Source organism: Pelobates fuscus, chromosome 1 (genome assembly GCF_036172605.1).
Source record: "Pelobates fuscus isolate aPelFus1 chromosome 1, aPelFus1.pri, whole genome shotgun sequence".
NCBI classification, from domain to species: domain Eukaryota; kingdom Metazoa; phylum Chordata; class Amphibia; order Anura; family Pelobatidae; genus Pelobates; species Pelobates fuscus.
The window spans coordinates 33,077,876-33,100,479 of record NC_086317.1 but is presented as its reverse complement, the minus strand read 5'-3'; the positions used below and the strand labels follow the sequence as shown (position 1 = coordinate 33,100,479).

Genomic DNA, 22,604 nt, shown 5'->3' with positions numbered 1-22,604 from the left:
TATACACTACATACTAGAATGAACTATAGTTACCGTATTTACTCCAAAATGTAATTGCGCATTAAATTCGAGTAAATACAATATATGACATGGTAAGAAAATATAAATGTGATGCACTTAAAAATGTGTGAACCAAGTCATTGTTGGATGGGCACCTTAGTACCTGGTCCATGACTCCACCTTGCAGTGAACCATCCAGGATCCAGAACTCAATAATGGTCCATCACTCCTATATAGTTTGTTAGCCTTTTTATTCGGTGTACAAAATATGGTCAATCGTGCTCTTTTTTATTTATTTTTATTTTGTTATTTTATATATATATATATATATTTTGTCATTACAATCTGTAAAAATATGACAGGGGGGATATATTCTCCTTTGGTTTAGAGTTCATTTATTTATATGTCTCCCCCAATGTATTTTGGAATTTTCTTAACATTTTTTCTGACGGCAGCTTGCAAATACGGCAGATTCTGACGCTAACCTGGAAGCAATCTTAAAACATTCACTGCTTTCAAGTGAAAGGGAATTGTTGGCAGAACTAGACGCCATTATTGGTAAGAAGGGGACAAGAATAATTATATGGAGATTGCGCAGGTGAGCATTGATTTAAAAATTATTATTATTTTTTTTTTTTTGTAGTTTTTTTTTTTCATCTATGTAGAAACCCTGTGCAAACCAAGTGTTGTATAAAGGGTAATGCAAAAAAAAAATTATCATTCAAAATACACTTCTAAAGAATACAACCCAGTAAATGCAATAATTTATTCCCAGCTTATAATGTTTAGTAAAGGACAGGCTTTGGGAACAAAATAATCCAAACCAATTAAAAATGCCCTTGTTATTAGAAAAGCAATCAATATGTGTCTTTTTTATAGAAAAAAAATAAAGCTGTCAAAAAGCTTTAGTTTGGTAACTACAAGCATGCCCGCAAATACTAGTTAAGTAATTGTCCTGAATGGAAGTCCAATAAATGGCAGTAAACAAGAGAGAATCGTTCTTTTCTTTAAACTATCAAACTATTAAGAGAGCAATCTGTAATCATTTTCATAATAATTTGATATGTTAAAGGTGCAGTATATGAAAACGTAAAACATAAAATTAAAGAATTAGTTGCCGTTACTGCACGGTAATATATATTATATTTGTGATGTGCGTGAATAATTAATTTGATTTGTTTCTTAATGTTGCAAATCACTGCAGTTCTAAGTTAATTTGTGCAAGATGACCAGGGCAGGAGATTGTCCTGCACCAGCATAGGAGCATAGATTGCACTTAAAGCGTGCCAAAGTTGTATTTTTCTCTCTTTTTTTTTTTCTGTATCTGATAAGATTCATTCAGTCAAATTTGGAGAAAACACATTAACAAAATGGTTTATGATCGTATAGAACTTCCTGTTGGAGATAAAAGCTGTTTATTAAAAAAACATCATTTTAACTTTCTGATTGACCGAAGTGTTTGTGTTTTGTTTTTTTTATTCTTAGGGAGAAACGTGGATCTCCAGAGTTTGATTTTGAGTCTGATAAGTATGATATCAGGATTCCTGAGGAGATTGACGGCACGCTGAAAAGAGGTTACAAAAAGCAGGAAAGAGTTGACCAGATTGCTCCTGACAGTGATTATTCTCTGAGAGTAAGTAAGGTTTGCCACACGCAGAAGTTTTGTTTAAATGTCCGTTATAGCTACAATAAGCCCATTATTTTTTTTTTTTGATATGGTGACCGTATATGAAGGGATAGCTAACTATGCAGATATGATAAACTTGTAACTACCCAAATGTAGACGTCTTCTTTGCTTACCTGCAAACCCTAGTTTGTGTTTTATGACCATACGGAGAGATTATGATGTTTGGGAACATTTCGAAAAGTTGCTTCTTTGCAATAGTCAATGCATGCCACAGTATTGGTTGGTGAAGAAGTTTCTGTGGAGCGCCCGGAAATGACCATTAGTAGGTGATATACAGGTGGTGGAATTGGAAATGTTTGTGATGAAAATAGAATAAACATGAAGCCCTGGAAATTATTCAAATGAAAGAGGAAGTTATATATGTATATATAATTCCATATTATATATGTAAATTGGCTTTTCTCTCTCTTCCATGTATATCTTTAGTTATTAGGCTGTTGCTTGGCAACAGTCAAAATAAAGAGTAAGATTAATGATCAAGACTTGTTTCGATTCCATGTGTCACCCAGATAGATCAGTCTGTGACACATCTCCCCACGATCAGCCCCACCCAGCACTATAGTGTAAAGCTAATTATAGCGCAATGACTCAACTTAAGAGCAACATCCGCATACATTCTGGAGTTAATTGTTATAACTATTATTGATTAGGAGGAGCTTTTGGTAACAAGTGGGGAAAAGCACATCTTTTTTTATTTGTTTTTTAATATTATATTATGAAATTATTAGCTGTTATAAGTAATGTGTAGCCTCCTGCTTGCTCTTGTCTCACATTTTCAGCTTTTACATCTTTTTAACATGTAGAGTCGAAGTTGATCTTAGGGTCCTGGTGTGTATTAGGAAGAGTTCTCACATTGGCCCAATAATAATTGTTTAACCCCTTAAGGACACATGACGTGTGTGACACGTCATGATTCCCTTTTATTCCAGAAGCTTGGTCCTTAAGGGGTTAAATTTATACCTCTGAGCATTTCGTAAAGCTACAAAATTAGTTTTGTGTCTGGATCACAACTCTTGCCAGCTATGTTTCTGATATTCACTGCATTAGTGCTCTCACTGCATCCATAAACTATTCCAGTGGTGTCTTGTAAGGTTTTAAGATGCTGGGGGTCTAAACTCCACTCTCGTAATGATCTATCACTTATAACATGTCCCCTTTCCTGTAGATTTTTATCTGTGACAGATCCCCTTCCCAGCATTAACTGTGCAATTTCCCATTACAGATCCCCTTTCCATCATCCCATTGCCTTTTTATAGCATATCTAGTCTCTTTTCTACATAATAGATCCACGTCGGTGGCCATTCCCCAATTTAACACTATTTTGGTGCCATTGCTGTCACAGGCAATTCTTTTACACAACAAAAAATAAAGCATTGTTTTGCATACTGTCCTAAGATGTCGTAAAATGTGGACTCAAGACTCCTCCATGCACTCTTTGAAACAGTTGGCCCATGGTGCAGATTTTACTACAACTACACCTGACAGCATACAGGACAATGCGTAAATAGAAATCTGCTACTAAAACTCCTGCACTTTTCGGGAAACCCACCTTTCTGCTGACAATGGCGAGTTGGTGATTCCCAGACTTTATTAAACATTGCACTGCTACATGTGAGCTAGACTAGTGGCTAAAATAATTATATCTAATGAGATGGGAAACAAAAAATCACCTGTGCTTGGAGTCAAATGCCAGGCCAGTTAAACTGCTGTATGACACAATTGGACACCCTCCCCCCCTTTCTACCTTCCCCCACACACACGTTTAACTTTTTTTGACAGCTGCCTTTTATGTGGGGTTCTTCTATTATATTGCAAATGTTAAGTTGATACTTGATACTAAAAATAAATAAGTGAGGTGAGCACATTACACTAAACATTACACCAACAACAAGCTCCCCAGGTAGGTGAGTGTCCCAGAAAATCTAGTAGTAGTTATATATATTTTTTAAATATATTGGACATTCTAAGCATATGCCTGGAACTACAGCTCCTTTAGTCCCAATGTTAATTTGGCCCTGCCCTTATGGACTTCTCACAACTGTCTGATTATAAAGCAAAAACTCTAGAAAACAACAGAAGATAAAAATGAATTGAAGTTGAAATACATTTGAGCAATGAGTTATTTTATACATTGTGCTAGCCACATTACTAGAAAATATTAAGCCACCCAGCTTTAATTTAAACAAAATACAGTTGTTGTTTTTTTATTTTTTTATTTTATTAAGTTGGGATTTCCCTCTTGAACTACTGGCTGGATAAACGACATCCATTTTTTTTTTTCTTGTTAACTTTTGTCAGTGTTTGTACTGTGATATATAAACTGAGAGACCACTGATATAACATATATACTATTTACACACTACAAACTGTGTTATCAAAAAAACAGTTTGTTGCAAATGAGGAATAAAGGATTAACACCTATTGTATTTATTTTGAATGCTCACTTTAATAGATTACCCTGATAGTATGATATAAATATAACATGGCTCATGCCCCTGATACCTCCATTATGTGATATATATGGTGTAGTGTTCTAAAGGATGTATGAATACCAGTTATTGACTGATGTTTTTGTAGTCACATGTTCCACTCTAGTGCACTCAAGCCTGTTCCAGTAATTACCCTGTTAATTCGCACTTTAGTTGGTTTGAGCTGTAAGTAAACTGTTCTGTGTCCAGTCATTACATGTGTCATTTCATTTTGTCTTTTACAGGCATACTGTAGCATTTTGTATTTAAAGCCACGGATGCAGATTATTTTACGTCAACAGAAGGTTCAAACACAGTTGGTCTCTAAAAGTCTTGCACACATAGAGAAAGACGTCTACAGGCCCAAATTTCTTGCTGTATCCTTATGCATTTATGGTTTTCAAGAAGTGTGTTGGCATAATGTATTGGTTCATTCAATTCTATATTTCATTTTTTGATGTTACTATGTTCTATATATGAACAACATGCCAGTTTAAAACTATTGGATTGAAATTAAAAAAAAGATTAATTTTCTGTGAATCTCTGTAAATCATATAAGACATCCATGGTGGTTAGGGTGATTGCGGCTTAACTGATAATTCTGATTTATTGTGAAAAACCAAACACGCATTACTACCCTTCGACATGAGTGGTGAAGGTAGAAGAAAACATTAGGAATGGGAAGATTTAATCATCTGTTTAACGTAAATCATCACATCTTGAGTTTCACCACTAGCCTCCTAATATCACTCTGGGCATCTGATTATGTATGATTGCATATCAAAATATTGTTTATTAATAAGTAAAAGCATTAATTGTAGATCTCTAAGCTACATCCTTCTGTGCGTCCAGTTCGCTCTACTACTTTCTTCCCTTTTGCCTGTTTCATTTTACTTTCCCCATTTTTCTTTTTCACTCCACAGTTTCTTTTGTACAGGATTGAAATCAATCTACCTCTATGAGAAGATTAAAGGGACACTAGAGGCAAAACTATTTTAGATTAATTAAGCAGTTTTGGTTTATAGATCATATCCATGCAGTCTCACTGCTTAATTCTCTGCCATTTACAAATTAAATTCCTTTAGTTTCTGTTTATGCAATCCTAGTAACACCTCCCCTGGCTGTGACTCAAACAGCCAGCATGAAAACAAAATGGTTTAATTTTCAATCAGCTGTTAATTTATTTTAGAAGTTTTTATCTCTTGCTCTGTAAATTGAATGGCGCACACAGGAGGCTCCGTCAGGGTCTAGAAGGCTATTTAGAATAGGAGATACAAAATTGTAAATTAGACAGAATATCTAATTACAGCAAGTGTTTAGGGAGACTGAGAGTCACGGCCAGGGGAGGTGTATCTAGGGCTGCATTAACAACATGATTTACCTCCTAAATGGCAGAGAATTGAGCAATGAGACTGCAGGGGTTTGATCTATACACATGGGCATACAGAGTACAATTGTCTGATTTGTACACTATTCAATCCATCACATTAGTCATACAACCATAATCAAGGCACAATAACTGAATTATAAAAAAAGAAATGGAGAATCTGCGTTTGGTGTTAACTTGCACAAAGAAAAGACAATTAAAATCTATGGCAAAAGTGTTCATTTTGAAATGTATATATTAAAATAACATTATATATCCAGCTATAGCGCCAGATTGCACCCACAGCACTACTTAGCATGCACAGCAGTTGCCACAGCACTACGTAGCATACACAGCAGTTGCCACAGCACTAGGAGACCCTCACGGCACCAGAATATGCCCACAGTGCCAAATGCCATGTGCCGTAGACCCACAGCACCAGATTGCATCCACAACACTACCCACAGCAATGGAGTCTAATGGGCCCCAGAGAGGGGTCTCTCTAACAGAAGCCCTCTTAGTGTTCATTAGACAGTCTCTGTTAGAAAGAGTCCACTCCAGGCTCCAATAGAGACTACAGTGGAGTCTAATGTTGAACTTGGACGGCCGGCAGAAATTCCAGTGTGCCACTCAGTCGGTGGGCAGCAGTGCCCTTTCTTCAGCCAGGCCCTCAGATTCCCCCTTGCCACCCCCTGCAGAATCCCATGTCTCTACACAAAACTGCTTAATTAAGCTAAGGTTTTTTTTGTGTGCCTATAGTGACCCTTTAAACTTGTTTCTTTGGTATCTGTTCTGGCAATTTCAGCAGGTACCTTTTAAACAAAATAGTTTCTAATAGAGCTACTTTTTGTCTCGGTGTGCTCTGCTTATAATAGAATTAACACTCCTTTTTGATACTTAAATGGACACCCCAGACAGTCTATTTTATTGAGTATGTAGATAATATTAAAATAACATACTATGTTCCTGCTGCTTCTAATCCAGAGGCAAACACCATAGAATGTTCAGATCAAAAAGAGACTCCACCAATTAGGGTCCACTTTTACTGGTCTAATAGTGTCTGACAATTTTACTGTACCACCTAAGGGCGACCTGAGCATGATGGGAATCATAGTTTACAAATCCTTACAATGAAGGTTAACAATCATTGTTCTGTGCACATTCTACATCCACATCTACAAAGTTTTAGTGTCTCCATTTTGTATCAAACATATACGACTTGAGTGTAAAATTCACTCAGCCACTTTTTGTTTTAATATATTTGAATTAATTTTCCTTAATGTGATTAGCCCAAAACAGTGAAAATTACATTTGGATATAACTGTCGCAATAAGGAGCATTATGGAATAATGATGTACCATAAGAACAGACTCATCAAAGCCTATGTCAAGGTGGGCTGCCAGTTAAAGGTGAGTTTTTATAAATTTTTTTTTTTAATTGTTTATTTTTCTGTATTGTTAATTGGGCATTTCCATAATTGTATCCTCATGTTTATTCTTAGGCAAACAATATGGGAGTCGGTGTTGTTGGAGTCATTGAATGCAATTTTTTAAAGCCAACTCACAATAAGCAAGATTTTGACTATACAAATGATTACAGGTATGTTCTTTAACTAATCTGATTTTAAACTGAGCAAAGAAAATCTTTAAAAAGGTTGTTTCATTTAAATGGATGAACACTGAGTTGAAAAATCATTGTAAAATGTAGGTTCCAATAGCAGGATCTGCTTGGCCTAAATATTTTGACTTGTTTAGGAAAAAAGTGCCAGAAATGTAAGTTATTTCAAACATGCTTGGTACCTATAGAACGACCGTTGAATTTTGATTCACATTGAAAAGTTCTATGTGAGCAGCTGTCACACAGACTCCTCTCAGAACTATTAAACCAAACAAAAAAAGCAAAAAAATCTAGAGAATGGAAAACCAAACCATAAGAGACCAAATATACACTTACACCTTTGAGAAACACGCACTGTGGTCACAAAGAGCAACGTTGTTTGTGTTTAAGTTTATTGAACACCCTATATATGCAGTAAGCGGCTCATCATAATCATATATTTTAACCAAACAGCTGTCCCTGCCTTAGCTTTTCCATTATATCCCTTTTTTCATGTTATTTAAACACTGACTAAATGTGCAGAAATATGTGAATCATTAGTTCCCAAAAGCCCTGTGAAGGATATTAGATTGAAACGCACATGTCCTCAGTTGTATTTTTCTGTGTCTATGTGATTTGCATAATTTTTTTTATTTATGCTTTCATTTATTTGGGTTTTAACTTGAACATCACTGAACATCCTCCCTTCTCTTTCATTAACGTTGTCTTTTATTCTTTTGTGTTTTGTAATACACATATATTTTAAAGGATCACTATGGTGTCAGGAACACAAACATGTATTCCTGACCCTATAGTGCTAAACCCACCACATAGCTTGCCCCACCCCCTTCCCACCCTTAGCCCTCCTATAAAAGTTTAAAACTCACTTTATTTCCAGCGCCGCGCGGGTCCGCCAGTGCTGGCTCCACCCCGTTTGTGACATCATCAAAATTGCCCCTTTCTAGCCAATCCAATGCTTTCCCATAGGGAAGCATTGGATTGGCTAAAATCGTCATGAGGGCGGGGCCAAATTCCGTTTTGGACAATCAGGACCTCCTCATAGAGAGGCATTGAATCAAAGCATCTCTATGAGGAAAATTCAGCGTTTCCATGCAGAGCGTGGGGATGCTGAACGGCAGGGTTGCTTACTGTGCAGCCCTGAGCCAGGAATCAGCCCCTCCAGTGGCCATCTGAGGAGTGACCACTTGGAGGTGTCCATAGGGGCAATGTAAACACTGCCTTTTCTCTAAAAAAATATGCCTGTTCTTTATTTGAGGTTATATCTTAAAACAGCTTTTTGGGGATATTTATGGGATAATAATAGTATACAGTTGAGAATTGCCCACTATTTCAATTCTCAGATCCCAAAGATCGTTATCGTGTAAGTGAAATGTATTCCATATAAATAAAATCACAATTTGTTATAAAAATAGATACAATTTATTGTGACAAATTAAATAATAATAATATGTAGCATGCGTGATAATCAATGAATATTTAGTATAACATGATTATGCAGCAATTGTCAAAACAAGATTTATGATGGGCTTCACAGAGAAACGAAGGGTTAGAATAACCCTTTCAATGCTGGCTAGACCTCCTAGGTAATTAAGATCTATTCTCATGTAATTTTAAATAAAATAACAAACCAGTTCATTAGTCATTTCCTGGAACCATCCAATAAGATTAATCTACCATGTTCTATAAGCAGAATTTTAACTTGCCTAAACAGATATTTTATCTTATTTTAGAGCAAATCAATACACCTGGATAAATATCACGATATGCTAACATGTGATATGTCACATTAAATACATAATTAATCTTTTCTATCTGCAGAATAGAATGTTTAATCATATACTTCTTAGTTAACTAAGATTTCTAAATATCGAAATCTGATTGTGATTTATCCAGTCATATATCATGCTATTAGAAATTTTTTAATTAAATTAGATTAATTAAATGAAACCAGTATAATTACCAGTTAAGTAGATTTTCTCATCAGATATTCTCAGGTAGCTAAGTGTCAAGGAATGTTTCTTTCTCGCTCTCACTCTGCTTTTCTTTCTTAGCCTGCTTCCGACTGCCTTGCTTTCTCTGCATACCTCTCTCTTCCCTTTGTCTTAACTTTTAAAGGAAAAATTCACTAGGTGATAGACCAATAGAAACACTGGGGGTGTGGTTACCTTCCAGATAACAATTTAAGTATTTGGTCTATAGAGGGCAGTCTCGTCCCACTAAACATACCTATCCAGGAAAGAGTTAACTTTTCCTGGTGGCTATTTTGACGTAATTTACCTTATCTTTATGGTTGTCTATAACTTAAGTTTTCTGTCAGTTCAAAAGAGTTTCTTTGGGCTTTCTTCAGACTGTGTCTCCAATTCCTGCTGTAATTTCTAATATGACAGTTCGTAAACTTAATATCAATATCAATATCGAAAGTAAAATAAATTATTTAATCTTCTCTGTCACAAATGTCTGGGTTTAGAATTGATTATATTCCATTAGCATTTAGCTAACAGTCTGTCCATCCCCCGTTCTCATTTCTTATCACTCGCTTTGTATATACTAGCATTCCTTAGCTCTGGCAAAGTGGTAAGTTACAGAAAGGATAGAAATTTTGTGTCTCTTTGTTAGCTTGAAAATAACAAAATGGAGTCTGTTCTGTTCAGAGTGACTCAGAATATACACTTTTAATTTCTATCATAGCACAAAATGTCTGCCGATATAAATACCCTGACAGCTTGCAAAAGCTTTAGATCTCTTGTCTGCAGTCTTTACAACCCCCCCCCCCCCCCCTTTTCCAAACCCAGACTTTCTCTGGCTGTCCAATCAGAGACTTCCCAATTCTACTCAATGAGAAGTCTTTGCAAGGCAGATGATGTGGCCAATTGCCTGCATCCTGAGTTTAGTTCCACTCTGCTAAACAACCAGTAACAGGACAGTTATTTGAATAACAGCCAGGGGTGTGTGACAAAGTTAATTTTAAAACCACCAATTGCTACTGAAATCTGCACTTCATGTTAAAAAATTTTTTGTTTTTTAAAAGGACGCATTCTGCATGCATAAAGCACTTCAGCAAGCTAAAGTGCTTTAGGTGTCGAAGTATACAGCAATCCCATAGAAGGGTACCAAATTGGGGAGATCAATTTTTTTATCATTGAGTGTCCTGAATCAATGAATTTTTTAATCGCATGTAAGAACTGCATCCATTATGCGATTCGTAACTTGTTTAATCCAGTCATTCGTTATTCAGTTGAACAACCAAATTGGGCAGTTTTCATCCAAATTGCTGTTTGTCTGAATCCGAATGCACAAGTCTAGTGAATTGTATATAAGAGTATATATTAGTGAGAACTCTGTGAAGCTGTGAAGGTGAGTTAAGCTAAAGTCAGATATCTTCTTTTCTTTTCAGACTTACTCTAACTGCACTAGGAGAAAAGCTTAATGACTACTGGAATGAAATGAAAGTGAAGAAAAATATTAACCCACAAAGTGTTCCTGTAGAAGATACACAGTAAGTGAAGAAATGGAAGTTGCTTTGGTACATAGGTAATCATGGATGCAACATGTGTCACTTTCATTCCTGACATTTGTATGTGTGGGGGGAAGATCTAGTGATCCAACACCTAGCATGATTTATTGGCTAGCCATTGGGCATCTCCAACGATTAGCATCTTCTGCATTAGCTGCCAACCGTATAGCAAGGTCTTTGAGTACAGCTGGGTAAATGGTGTCTTCTTCTGCAATACAGAGTAGAGACTTGCTTTTCAATCCACTGATGCTGAACTGATATTCCGTCTTGTAACCTACTAAATCCACAACTTTGAGGAAGCTGTAACTTTCACATGGGATTAAACACATGAACATTTTAAAGCCAACATAAAACGAATATGTGATAGACTGTTCAAGGTAACTTTGAAGAAACTGGATTGTATGGAGAAGATAATTGGTTTGGTAATCTAAATTAGATAATACGTGAAAAGTTAGTTAAGGAGGCAATTAGATCATCAGGTAGAGAGAGATGAAGAGGAAGTTAAGTCCCAAACTGTAGATCTAATTAAGATGGCAAGTCAGAGTAAAAGCTAATCAAATTAGGGCTGTGATTTTCGTTATGTAGAAAGGTAATTAGGAAGAGGTGCCAGAGCTTTTGGAAATGCTCAATATTAATTGGCTGCAATGACTCATTCTGTACACAGGGAAACTCAAGAAATAAGACTGTATATTCTGCAACTACATATTTTACCATAATACAATTTACTATTCTGTAACTATACGCATCTCACCACATCACTGTGTATGTCAGTTTGATCTTACTCATTTACATACAAATTAGCACTTTAACCCCTTAAGGACCAAACTTCTGGAATAAAAGGGAATCATGACATGTCCCACACGTCATGTGTCCTTAAGGGGTTAAGCTCAATTGTATAGTACATAATTGTTGTATTTTGAATTGTTAATTCAATTAAATAGTATATACTCTGATATAGGAGAGTGGACACACTTGCATCTAAATTTAAGCACCCATTTAAGCACCCACAGAACTTTTTCTATATCACATTTGTTTGGATTTTTTATTTATTTATTTATATTTTTCTTTTTAGGAAAAAACCTGATCAGAATTGGGTTCAGTGTGATTCTTGTCTTAAGTGGAGAAAACTCCCGGACGCAATGGGAAGACTTCCTATGAAGTGGTATTGCTATATGAACCCTGACCCACAGTTCAGGTAGGTGTAATGTGTAATCGATATATACACTTTTTATACTGTTGAGATGCCTTGGGTAATAGTTTTGTTTTTTCCAAAACAGAGATTGCAATGTACCAGAGGAACCTGAAGATGATGATGAAATCACACACTCCACATATGAGAAAACATATAAAAGAAGGTGAGTGCTCGGAGAAGTATTTGGGGTGAGAAATTGACTAGTAAGGTATTCTAGAAATTCTAACGGTATTTAAGGGACAGTTATGGCAAATGTTAATTATTAAACTATACAGTGTGTAATATGACACTCAAAACACAAAACTAGTGATCTCTTTGAAATAAAAAGACATTGAGGAGCCAGCATTGAGAATCCAGCACATTTGATGTGTTTCACATTATAGATGTCCATAGACTCTCCTATCACGTGCAATACATAAAGTAAAACTTTTCCAATGTACCCAGAGATATAAATAAAGATATGCGACAATTACATTTTACCATGTTTGTCGGTTTCCTTTATATCTTATAACCAAAGGATGGCTAAAAGCCTCTATCATGCGTTAGAATTGAATTAAATTGCAGGATTAGTTTTACTCGTTTTTTAATCTGTAACCTTCAGTTTAGCTTCCGTTAGCTCAGTGTTTCCAAAACTTCTATGGGCCAAGACCCACTTTCGAAAACCCACTCACTGTAGGGAAACAGGGGGGTGATAACAAAATATCACTTTACTACTTTTAATTTTTTTTATTGAACACACTTGATTAATACATTTATTAAGCAGATACATAATGAGGTGTATGTGAAGAATGGGCTTGTTTTCTATTGTGGCTGATGACGTCTTTGACGTCCACATTTACAATTTATTTTTAGGTGCAAGGTGCTTGATAATTGAAGTTCATTTTAAAATTTGTTTTTAATTCCTATCATTGAAAATCCAACTTCACTCATCTACAAAGTAGTAAAAGGAAGCAGAACTATTAAAGCTGCGGTAGAAAGGGTTAGATAGGTATTTTGAAAACTGTATAAATTTTTTACGATCAAAATTAATTTTCAGCGAAGTGTCTTCGGACAAACCAATTGGTTCTTCATCTGCCTTTGTAGATATATCAGCAGCTACTTCAATACTCCGAAATACGTGCACAATCCAGGTGTTCAAATTTATTTACTGAAATAATTATCAAAACTTTCTTTCAACAAGTCTAGATGTGCAACTATTACAGAGATTGTCGTCAGCTGATGTCAGTTCATTTTCAATGGTAAAAGTTGTGAATGTTTCAAAGCAATCATACTTTTTTTCCATAAAAATACAAAAAATACAAAAAACATGTTATCATGTACTGCAAATATATCAACTCCATCTCTTCCTTGTAAGTATAAATTTAGTTAATTTAATTTTGAAAATGCATCTGCCAAATTAGTGAGCTTTAGAGCGAACTTCTCATCATGCAAAGATTTTGGGTAATCTTTTAGTCCATCCAGAAACATTGCGACTTCTTTTCGGAGTTCAAAACAAGTATTGTCAACACTTGCCCCTCGACAGCCGACGCGCTTCAGTGTGCAAAACTTCACATCTCTTAGCAAAGTTTTTTAAATAAGCGTGACTGTAATGGCTTGCTCTTGAAGAAGTTTACAATTTTCACAGCAGTATTTAAAAGTTTTTTTTTCAAATCTTCTGAAGACTACAGTGCATCCATGATGCATTCACTACACCAATTTGTTACCACACATTGCCCGTGCACCGTCGGTAAATATACCAACACAATCTTTCCAGTGCATTTTATTTGATTTTACATAAGTGCCGCTTCCAAGAATGCACTCACTCGTACCTCCAATAATTGGTTCACAAAATATTATATCTTCATGCGGCTCATTTTTCAATATAAAACAGATAAAACCATTTAGTTGGGACTTGTATATCTGTTGATTCATCCAATTGCAGAGAAAAAAAAATTACTCTTCTGCACACATTTAATCGATTCTGTGTGCAACCATGTTATTGGAAACTGGAAATAATTTAACTACTTTCAAGCTGCTGTCACTGTAGAGGACCACGGGTAACCCGACCAGTTACCTCCGCTATTTCCCTTCCTTCAGCCGTTTAGGAACCCTTATAAGCCGGCATCCATGTTCCCCCCAGTAACTGGACGAAATACAGTTCTGGAGGTTACAACACTGAATTACTTTGTTTATTTTGTACACATGGTTTTTACAGAAACAGACCCCTACATGGGGTCTCCAACACAAAAACAACAGGAGTTTCAATCCCAGGAAGCTGAAGGGGGAGTGAGGAAGAACAATGCATCTAGGTTAAACTGGGCTGGCAGTGTCTCTGTGACAACGTCTAGCTGTGACATGAAAGGTAAGGGGGAGAGACACAGATAGCAATACATTTCACTTCTATACTTTACAGAGCTGCTGCATATACAGGCACAATACACGAAAGGCATATAAATACATGGGGAAACACAGAGGAACCACACGATACAAGGGGAAAACACACGAATATGCAGTGGGCATAGTACTTAGTGACAGCGGTCCGTCACAGTCACCAAACATAATTCCAACAGCATCTTTTGTTGCTGGGAGTACTAATGACTCGCCAATGGTGTGAGGTTTGCCAGATTTTGCAGTTCACAAACCACTGAGGTGTAAGGCATGCATGGCTTCAGTAAAATTTTTTTAGCTTGCTTTAATATAAAAAAAAAAAAACGCTTGTTATTTAAAATGTGCATGCTTTGTCTCAATATTTTGAAGTCATTTGTTTTGTAGCATACTCTCATTTGTGAGAATTTCACAGCAAATAAGACACTTCCGACGTGGAGCTCCTTTGTCACCTTTCCACGTAAACCCGAATTTTAAATAGAATCCTATTTTCTTACTACTTTTTGTCGTTACGATAATTGAAAACTTGTTGAAGGATTTTCATCAATATTTCTTCAGTTGTCAGTTTCGTCTGCAGAAGATCCTTCTTTTTTTGGTTTATCTTTTAGCGTTTTCGCCAGATTTCTTATCAACTACTCATCGATTACTACGTCAAATATAAAAAAATACTGAGAGAAACACTTGTTTACATAACACGCTAATTATAAGGAAAAACTAAATCCTACGTCAGAATGGGTAACTAAACTTTTAAACAAGGTTTATATTAAAATGAAAAGGGTCAATGATTCAAATCTGGACACACAAAATAAAATGAATCAGGACATGGTAGCCATACATAAGTATGCCATACTTTATGTATGGCCACCATATCCTGATTCAGTTTGTTTTTCTGTGTCCAAATTTTAGATCATTGATCCTTTTCTTTTTAATATATCTATTGATTAAAAGTAGTTTTAATAATTTTTATGCAGGACTTTTTAGATGCATAAACCTGGCACACCGTAGCAATCAGCTTTAAAGGCTTTCACTTAGCACACTGTGGCAATCAGCTTTAAAGGCATAGACTTGGCACACTGTGGCAATCAGCTTTAGAAGCATACACCTGGCACACCGTGGCAATCAGCTTTAGAGGCATACACCTGGCACACCGTGGCAATCAGCTTTAGAGGCATACACCTGGCACACCGTGGCAATCAGCTTTAGAGGCATACACCTGGCACACCGTGGCAATCAGCTTTAGAGGCATACACTTGGAACACCGTGGCAATCAGTTTTAGAGGCATACACTTGGCACACTGTGGCAATCCGCTTTAAAGACACACTTGGCACACTGTGGCAATCAGCTTTAGAGGCATACACTTGGCACACCGTGGCAATCAGCTTTAAAGGCATACACCTGGCACACCATGGCAATCAGCTTTAGAGGCATACACTTGGAACACCATGGCAGTTGGCTTTAGAGGCATACACTTGGCACATCATGGCAATCGGCTTTAGAGGAATAAAATGAGCACATAATGGCAATAAGCTTTAGAAGAATAAAATTAGCACACCATGGCAGTTTGAGGTATATGCTTGGCAAATCATGGCAATCTGTTTTAGAGGCATACAATTGGTTTCTCACAGACTCTTCTTTCTTCCTTGCCTCTCATGTCTTTGCAGCTGCAGAACGGCTTGTATGTGTGCATAAACAAAATAATGATGGAAGCTGGAAGTGGTGGGGTCTCTTCCGTCAGAGGTTTTGTGTTGCGGGATTAAAGGCAAAGTGATGATATAGTGGAGTCAATACTCACTCAGTTTGTCTGGACCCATGTACGGACCAATACCTAATATATTGTTTTAATAACTTGCTCCATTTTCAGAGGATTACATTTAGTCAACGTAAATTTTTTTTTTTCTTCTAATTTGATCTGGTTTCTAATGTAAATTATTTTAAAATCGAATTAAAATGTGAAATGTGTTTTTTGGTATTACAAGTGTGTTTTCTTTTTCTTTTCTTTTTTAACAGAAAATCTGAACAAAATCAGCAGGTGGGTGTTTTTATATATTTGTTCTTCATACTTCATTGGAATTGCGTGTATGAAGACTAGATCTCCTAAAAGAAAATGTTATTTATCACAACTTCTAATTTCTAGATATTAATTTCTCATCAATTATCTTTGGGCGATAACAAATTTATTTGTGTGGGCTTGCGCTATGCATAAAACACGCCATCCAGTTTGTAGTTTATAAGCACAGTATATATTGCATCCACTTGTCTTTCACTATTTTGGCAGCTTCAGCAACATATTTCCCAACTTGTACTTTTTCAGTGTTGGGTCCAGATTGTGTTATGGTAGGAGCATGCAGTGATTACAAAAAAAGGACTTGTGTTTATAAGTGTGCTCTTCAGGCCCCTGTAAAAGCTGCAGTGATTTGGTTTAACCCACATACTATTCTCTAAGCTCCAATACAAGGTTTATCATAATGAAGTAGTTTTGGTGTATAGATCATGCCCCTGCAGTCTCACTGCTTAATTCTCTGCCATTTAGGAGTTAATTGACTTTGTTTATGCAGCATTAGCCACACCTCCCTGCATAAAGAGAGATCTAATGTTTAAACTTCCATTATTGCAAAGTGTGTTTAATTTAGAATTTATCTCCTGCTCTGCTAATAGCCTTCTAAACCCTGCAGGGGTCTCATCTCTGTGATTCCAGTTTAAGGAGTGATTTACCTCCTAAATGGCTGGACAGTGAGACTGCATGATCTATATACTAAAACTGCTTCATTAGGCTGTTTTGGTGCTTATTGTCCCTTTTATTGAAAAGTTTACTTTTAGTGACTAGTATGCTTTTAGATAAGTTTAGCTGGGTTAACTTTTGGAAGTCAAAATTTTTAGGTACATTTGACTGACAGGATGGCAAAACCTAATGTTTTTTTAATTGCTCTGTTGGAACAGGCCTATGAAAAAACAACAATTCTTTTTACTCCGCCGAATAAAGACATTCAGCCGGCGGTGAGCTCAATGCAAAGAATGTATAATAATGCCACTCTGCCGGTGAGAACTCTTGGGATGAGTCCAGAAAATAGATCTCCAGGGATAAGTTTGGAAAAATTTTCTGCCAATGACAGGTATGTATTACAGCACTAGGAAACTGGGGAAATATCGAAAACCAAATAGATGGGTAAATGGATTTCTTTAAAAATACAAAAAGAGAAGTCCTGCGCTTAAGCAGCAAGGACTACAACACACATCAGCCCCAATATATAGTAAAAACCAAAGAAAAGAAAATGTTACTTGCGCTTTTTCCTTAATCCCTATGTATATTTAGACAAATGGAGGTCATTTAGTTGCTCCAATGGCCATTGGAGGGATGCCCGCCTGCCAACGTCAAGGCAGACCCCCCCTAAGCGGGTCCTAACACTGACCCTTCAGCCTGCTTCCTTGAGCTTCTGGCAAAGATATCTCTAATGAGACAGAAAGGGGTATTTTTTTATATACACCCCTTTACTTATTAACCCTTAATAGGGAACACATGGGATGGGTAGCAGCATTGTAACCAGGCTGTGTGATACAAAGTAAATACAAATACAAAAAGAGAAGTCCTGCGCTTAAGCAGCAAGGACTACAACACACATCAGCCCCAATATATAGTAAAAACCAAAGAAAAGAAAATGTTACTTGCGCTTTTTCCTTAATCCCTATGTATATTTAGACAAATGGAGGTCATTTAGTTGCTCCAATGGCCATTGGAGGGATGCCCGCCTGCCAACGTCAAGGCAGACCCCCCCTAAGCGGGTCCTGGTTACAATGCTGCTACCCATCCCATGTGTTCCCTATTAAGGGTTAATAAGTAAAGGGGTGTATATAAAAAAATACCCCTTTCTGTCTCATTAGAGATATCTTTGCCAGAAGCTCAAGGAAGCAGGCTGAAGGGTCAGTGTTAGGACCCGCTTAGGGGGGGTCTGCCTTGACGTTGGCAGGCGGGCATCCCTCCAATGGCCATTGGAGCAACTAAATGGATTTCTTTGTACAAATGCTTTAGTCGAGGTAGATTCTGAAGTCACTTGCTGTGTGAAGCTCCCTCCAAGCTTTATAACCTAACTTAGTTGGCTGCCGTTTTGACAGATTGTGGTCGATACAACTTTGCTTCAGGCTTCGTTGCACAAAAATGAACCCCTTATGTTAAAAAAAAAAACTGGATGGTCTGAACTACTAAGAGGTATTTTAGAGCCAACTGGAATCTCAGCACAAAATAGAGTAGAAAAAAAACATGCTCTCTGCATATCACAGAAACATCGCAGTACTAACCTCCTGTTTTGTTTTCAGAAATAAGCGTTCGCTGTCTAGTGAACGATCCCCAATCACTGTTAAAAAGCCAAGGACTTCTGAAACAGACACTATAGAGTTGACAGATTTGGATGAGATTGATGATGGGGATGTCATCATCCTAGAAGAGAACAGCACCCCAAAGCCCAAAAATGAAAATGGAAAAAGTAAAAGCGAATCAAATCTCAGCCCTATCACCATGGATATTTTGGATGCTAACTCGCCAGACAGAGCAAATTCAAGCGATACCATTGCAGTAGCCACCCAGACTGAAAGAGTAAGTTTGACGATTAAAAAGGAAGAAGAGAACAGTAATAATCCAGACTGCCAAGAAAACGAAGGGCTCAACTACTGCAATGGGACGGAATCGCATGACGACCCAGAACAGCAACCAGATAAAGAGCAAAGTGTGAACAAAAGTGTGAACACGTTAAACCATGAGACAGAACATTACAAAAGACAATGTAAATCTCTGGAATGGGCAGTGAAAGACTTACAGAGTCAGCTGGTTGATACTAAGAATAAGTATTTGAAAACAGAGGTTTCCCATCAGTTCACGCAAACCGATGCTTGCTCTACATACACTCCAGAAAATTCTTCAAAACAGCTCGTTGCACAGTATGAGCAGGCCTTGAAAGAAATCAGCAGGTTAAAAATTCAGTGTAACACGCTACAGCAACTGAAAGCAGAGCCTGATGCCAACATTGAAAACAAAGTAAAAGACACCAGTGAAGTAGATGACATGGCAGAACAACTTGATGGTGTCTTCAGACAGCTCGATGAGTGTTGCACTGAGCGTGATGGCTACAAAAGTCAGGTAAGTCTCATCTGTGTAAGGTTAACCCCCCACCCAACCCCGCCACAAAGACCGAAAGCGGTGATATGCTGGAATCATTTTAAAGTTTTCAAAATTAGCAGAACAGCAACAAAGAAATACAAGTTTTAGTAACGATGACTACATAATATGTTGGAATTTATTCCAAAATGTATTTAAAAAGGGTGAGAACAACTCTCCTGTTTTGTTACTATTATTCATTTCCCTTTCCTTAAAGGGACACTATAGTCACCTGAACAACTACAGCTTAATGTAGTTGTTCAGGTATGATCTATAGCTCCCTGCAGGCAATCTAATGTAAACACAGAGAAAATACAGTGTTTACATTGATTGATAGGAATACCTCCAGTGGCTGTCACTCAGACGGCCACCAGAGGGACTTCCTATCATGCAGGGCCCTAAAAAGGCCCTGTACACGTCAGACGTATTAAAATACGTCTGACGTGTGCAGGAGAAAGAAGGCACTATGTGTGCGTCTTCTCTCTCCAGCCTGTCAGCAGAGGAGGGGGCATGCGCGGTAGTACGCTCAGGACTTCAGAGGACGGCATGAAGTATGTGCGCATGTGCGGCACATACCAAATGGAAGCGTCTGATTGCTCCCTGCTCGCGTCCGCCTATTTTGTCATTTTGACGAAATAGGGGGCGCGGCTTCACGAGGCTCCCGGCGCTGGAACCAGGTGAGTAAATTCGGCTGCCTGGAGAGTCCCTTTAATTTATTCCCACTTAATATTCAATCACAAATGTTATAGGACCTGTAGTAACATTAAGGTGGTTGGATATGGTATTTATCCCCACTTTGTATGGTTTGTGTATGTAAGTTTGTTTGGTCTGTCTTACTGAATAGCATGACAGCTTCAGGAATATTGTCATGACTGCTAGTGAGGTCCAGCACGCAGAACTATGTAACATCTACATAGACAGAACAGAAAATGATAGAACGTAAACAGGTCCTTAGAATGACCGGACTAATACGTTAAAGACAGAGAATGGTCAAGGAAGCCATAAAATATACAATACAATTTAACAAGCCAAGTCAGGGAAACCAGAAATCAGAATAGTTGGAAATACCCAAGGTCAAAATACCGGGAATATCAAAAACAGGACGAGAAAACACGCTCTCAGGAACCAGGAATGAAAACCACGACAGGGCAAAGAACCAGGGAACTTCAGGGATTTAAATATCCCTCCTTTTGAATGTGATTGGTCAGAGGGTGACCCCTGACCCCAGAACATGCGTGTGCGTCGACGGCGTGACGTCAAACGCACGTTCGGGTGACCCTCGGGGGCGGAGCTATTTATGGCTGCGACTGCATGTCGGCGCCGTCTTTAATCCGTGCAGGCGGCCAGGAGAACCCACCGGATCGGCACCCTACTCGCCGCTGAGCAGGTAAGCTCAGTCCTTCAGCGCGGTCGCACCAGTCGGGTGCGACTGCATCTTGCAGCGAGCTGGGGACCGTGACAAATATATTCTTTTTACCAGGTATTGACAGGGTGTTGCTATGACAGATACATGTGATGTTGTTGATAACATGTGTAACCTGCTATTGTCTTGATGTCGGCCATCTTGTTGCTAGTAGTCATTTTATGAAATAATACCTGTGGGATACTATGATGTATCACATAAGAAATAGTCATCGGCACCTGGTTGAGAATGACAGAATGTGCCAAATTTTAGCTGCCCATTACCGTGTTAGGTAGGTAAAACATTGGCCAAATTATTATATCAGACAAAATAGTTTTAGCCACACACATTTCAAACCAGGCAGCAGAACTATGTTTCTAATATACAGTTGCAAGAAAAGCTGTGTGAACCCTTTGGAATGATATGGATTTCTGCACAAATTGGTCATAAAATGTGATCTGATCATCATCTAAGTCACACCAATAGACAATCATAGTCTGCTTAAACTAATAACACACAAAGAATGAAATGTTGCCATGTTTTTATTGAACACACCATGTAAACATTCACAGTGCAGGTGGAAAAAGTATGTGAACCCCTAGATTAATGACATCTCCAAGAGCTAATTGGAGTGAGATGTCAGCCAACCGGAGTCCAATCAATGAGATGAGATTGGAGGTGTTGGTTACAGCTGCCCTGCCCAATAAAAAACACACACCAGTTCTTGGTTTGCTTTTCACAAGAAGCATTGCCTGATGTGAATGATTCCTCGCACAAAAGAGCTCTCAGAAGACCTACGCTTAAGAATTGTTGACTTGCATAAAGCTGGAAAGGGTTATAAAAGTATCTCCAAAAGCCTTGCTGTTCATCAGTCCACGGTAAGACAAATTGTCTATCAATGGAGAAAGTTCAGCACTGCTGCTACTCTCCCTAGGAGTGGCCATCCTGTAAAGATGACTGCAAGAGCACAGCGCAGACTGCTCAATGAGGTGAAGAAGAATCCTAGAGTGTCAGCTAAAGACTTACAAAAGTCACTGGCAAATGCTAACATCCCTGTTAGCGAATCTACAATACGTAAAACACTAAACAAGAATGGATTTTATGGGAGGATACCACAGAGGAAGCCACTGCTGTCCAAACAAAACATTGCTGCACGTTTACAGTTTGCACAAGAGCACCTGGATGTTCCACCGCAGTACTTGCAAAATATTCTGTGGACAGATGAAACCAAAGTTGAATTGTTTGGAAGAAACACACAACACTATGTGTGGCGAGAAAGAGGCACAGCACACCAACATCAAAACCTCATCCCAACTGTGAAGTGTGGTGGTGGGGGCATCATGGTTTGGGGCTGCTTTGCTGCGTCAGGGCCTGGACGGATTGCTATCGTCGAAGGAAAAATGAATTCCCAAGTTTATCAAGACATTTTGCAGGAGAACTTAAGGCCATCTGTCTACCAGCTGATGCTCAACAGAAGATGGGTGTTTTTCCACCTGCACTGTGAATGTTTACATGGTGTGTTCACTAAAACATGGCAACATTTCATTCTTTGTGTGTTATTAGTTTAAGCAGACTGTGATTGTCTATTGCTGTGACTTAGATGATGATCAGATGACATTTTATGACCAATTTGTGCAGAAATCCATATCATTCCAAAGGGTTCACATACTTTTTCTTGCATTTGTATGAAAGCAATTCTGCAAATAAGCTGATTTAGAGCCATTGGCATTGATAATGAACTGTTTCTGCTTATTACTATACCCAGCTGTCTTTGAGGATGGATTGTATTCACAAATTCCTCCCATCCCACAGTGTGATTAGTAAAATGATGCAGCTTCCTGCCTCTACTA

At 37.8% G+C, this 22,604-nt stretch overlaps 1 protein-coding gene across 1 annotated transcript in view; it reads left to right on the top strand.

The window, feature by feature from the left end:
- Window positions 1-22,604, top strand: part of MORC3 (MORC family CW-type zinc finger 3) — a 50,384-nt gene that overhangs the window by 16,043 nt on the left and 11,737 nt on the right. Inside the window, exons 5-15 of the mRNA XM_063447447.1 lie at window positions 451-598; window positions 1,486-1,633; window positions 4,401-4,532; window positions 6,811-6,930; window positions 7,023-7,120; window positions 10,533-10,634; window positions 11,725-11,847; window positions 11,930-12,007; window positions 16,217-16,238; window positions 17,147-17,319; window positions 18,518-19,334. Of these exons, the coding sequence (XP_063303517.1) occupies window positions 451-598; window positions 1,486-1,633; window positions 4,401-4,532; window positions 6,811-6,930; window positions 7,023-7,120; window positions 10,533-10,634; window positions 11,725-11,847; window positions 11,930-12,007; window positions 16,217-16,238; window positions 17,147-17,319; window positions 18,518-19,334 (1,961 nt within the window). The remainder of the gene's footprint in view (window positions 1-450; window positions 599-1,485; window positions 1,634-4,400; window positions 4,533-6,810; window positions 6,931-7,022; window positions 7,121-10,532; window positions 10,635-11,724; window positions 11,848-11,929; window positions 12,008-16,216; window positions 16,239-17,146; window positions 17,320-18,517; window positions 19,335-22,604) is intronic.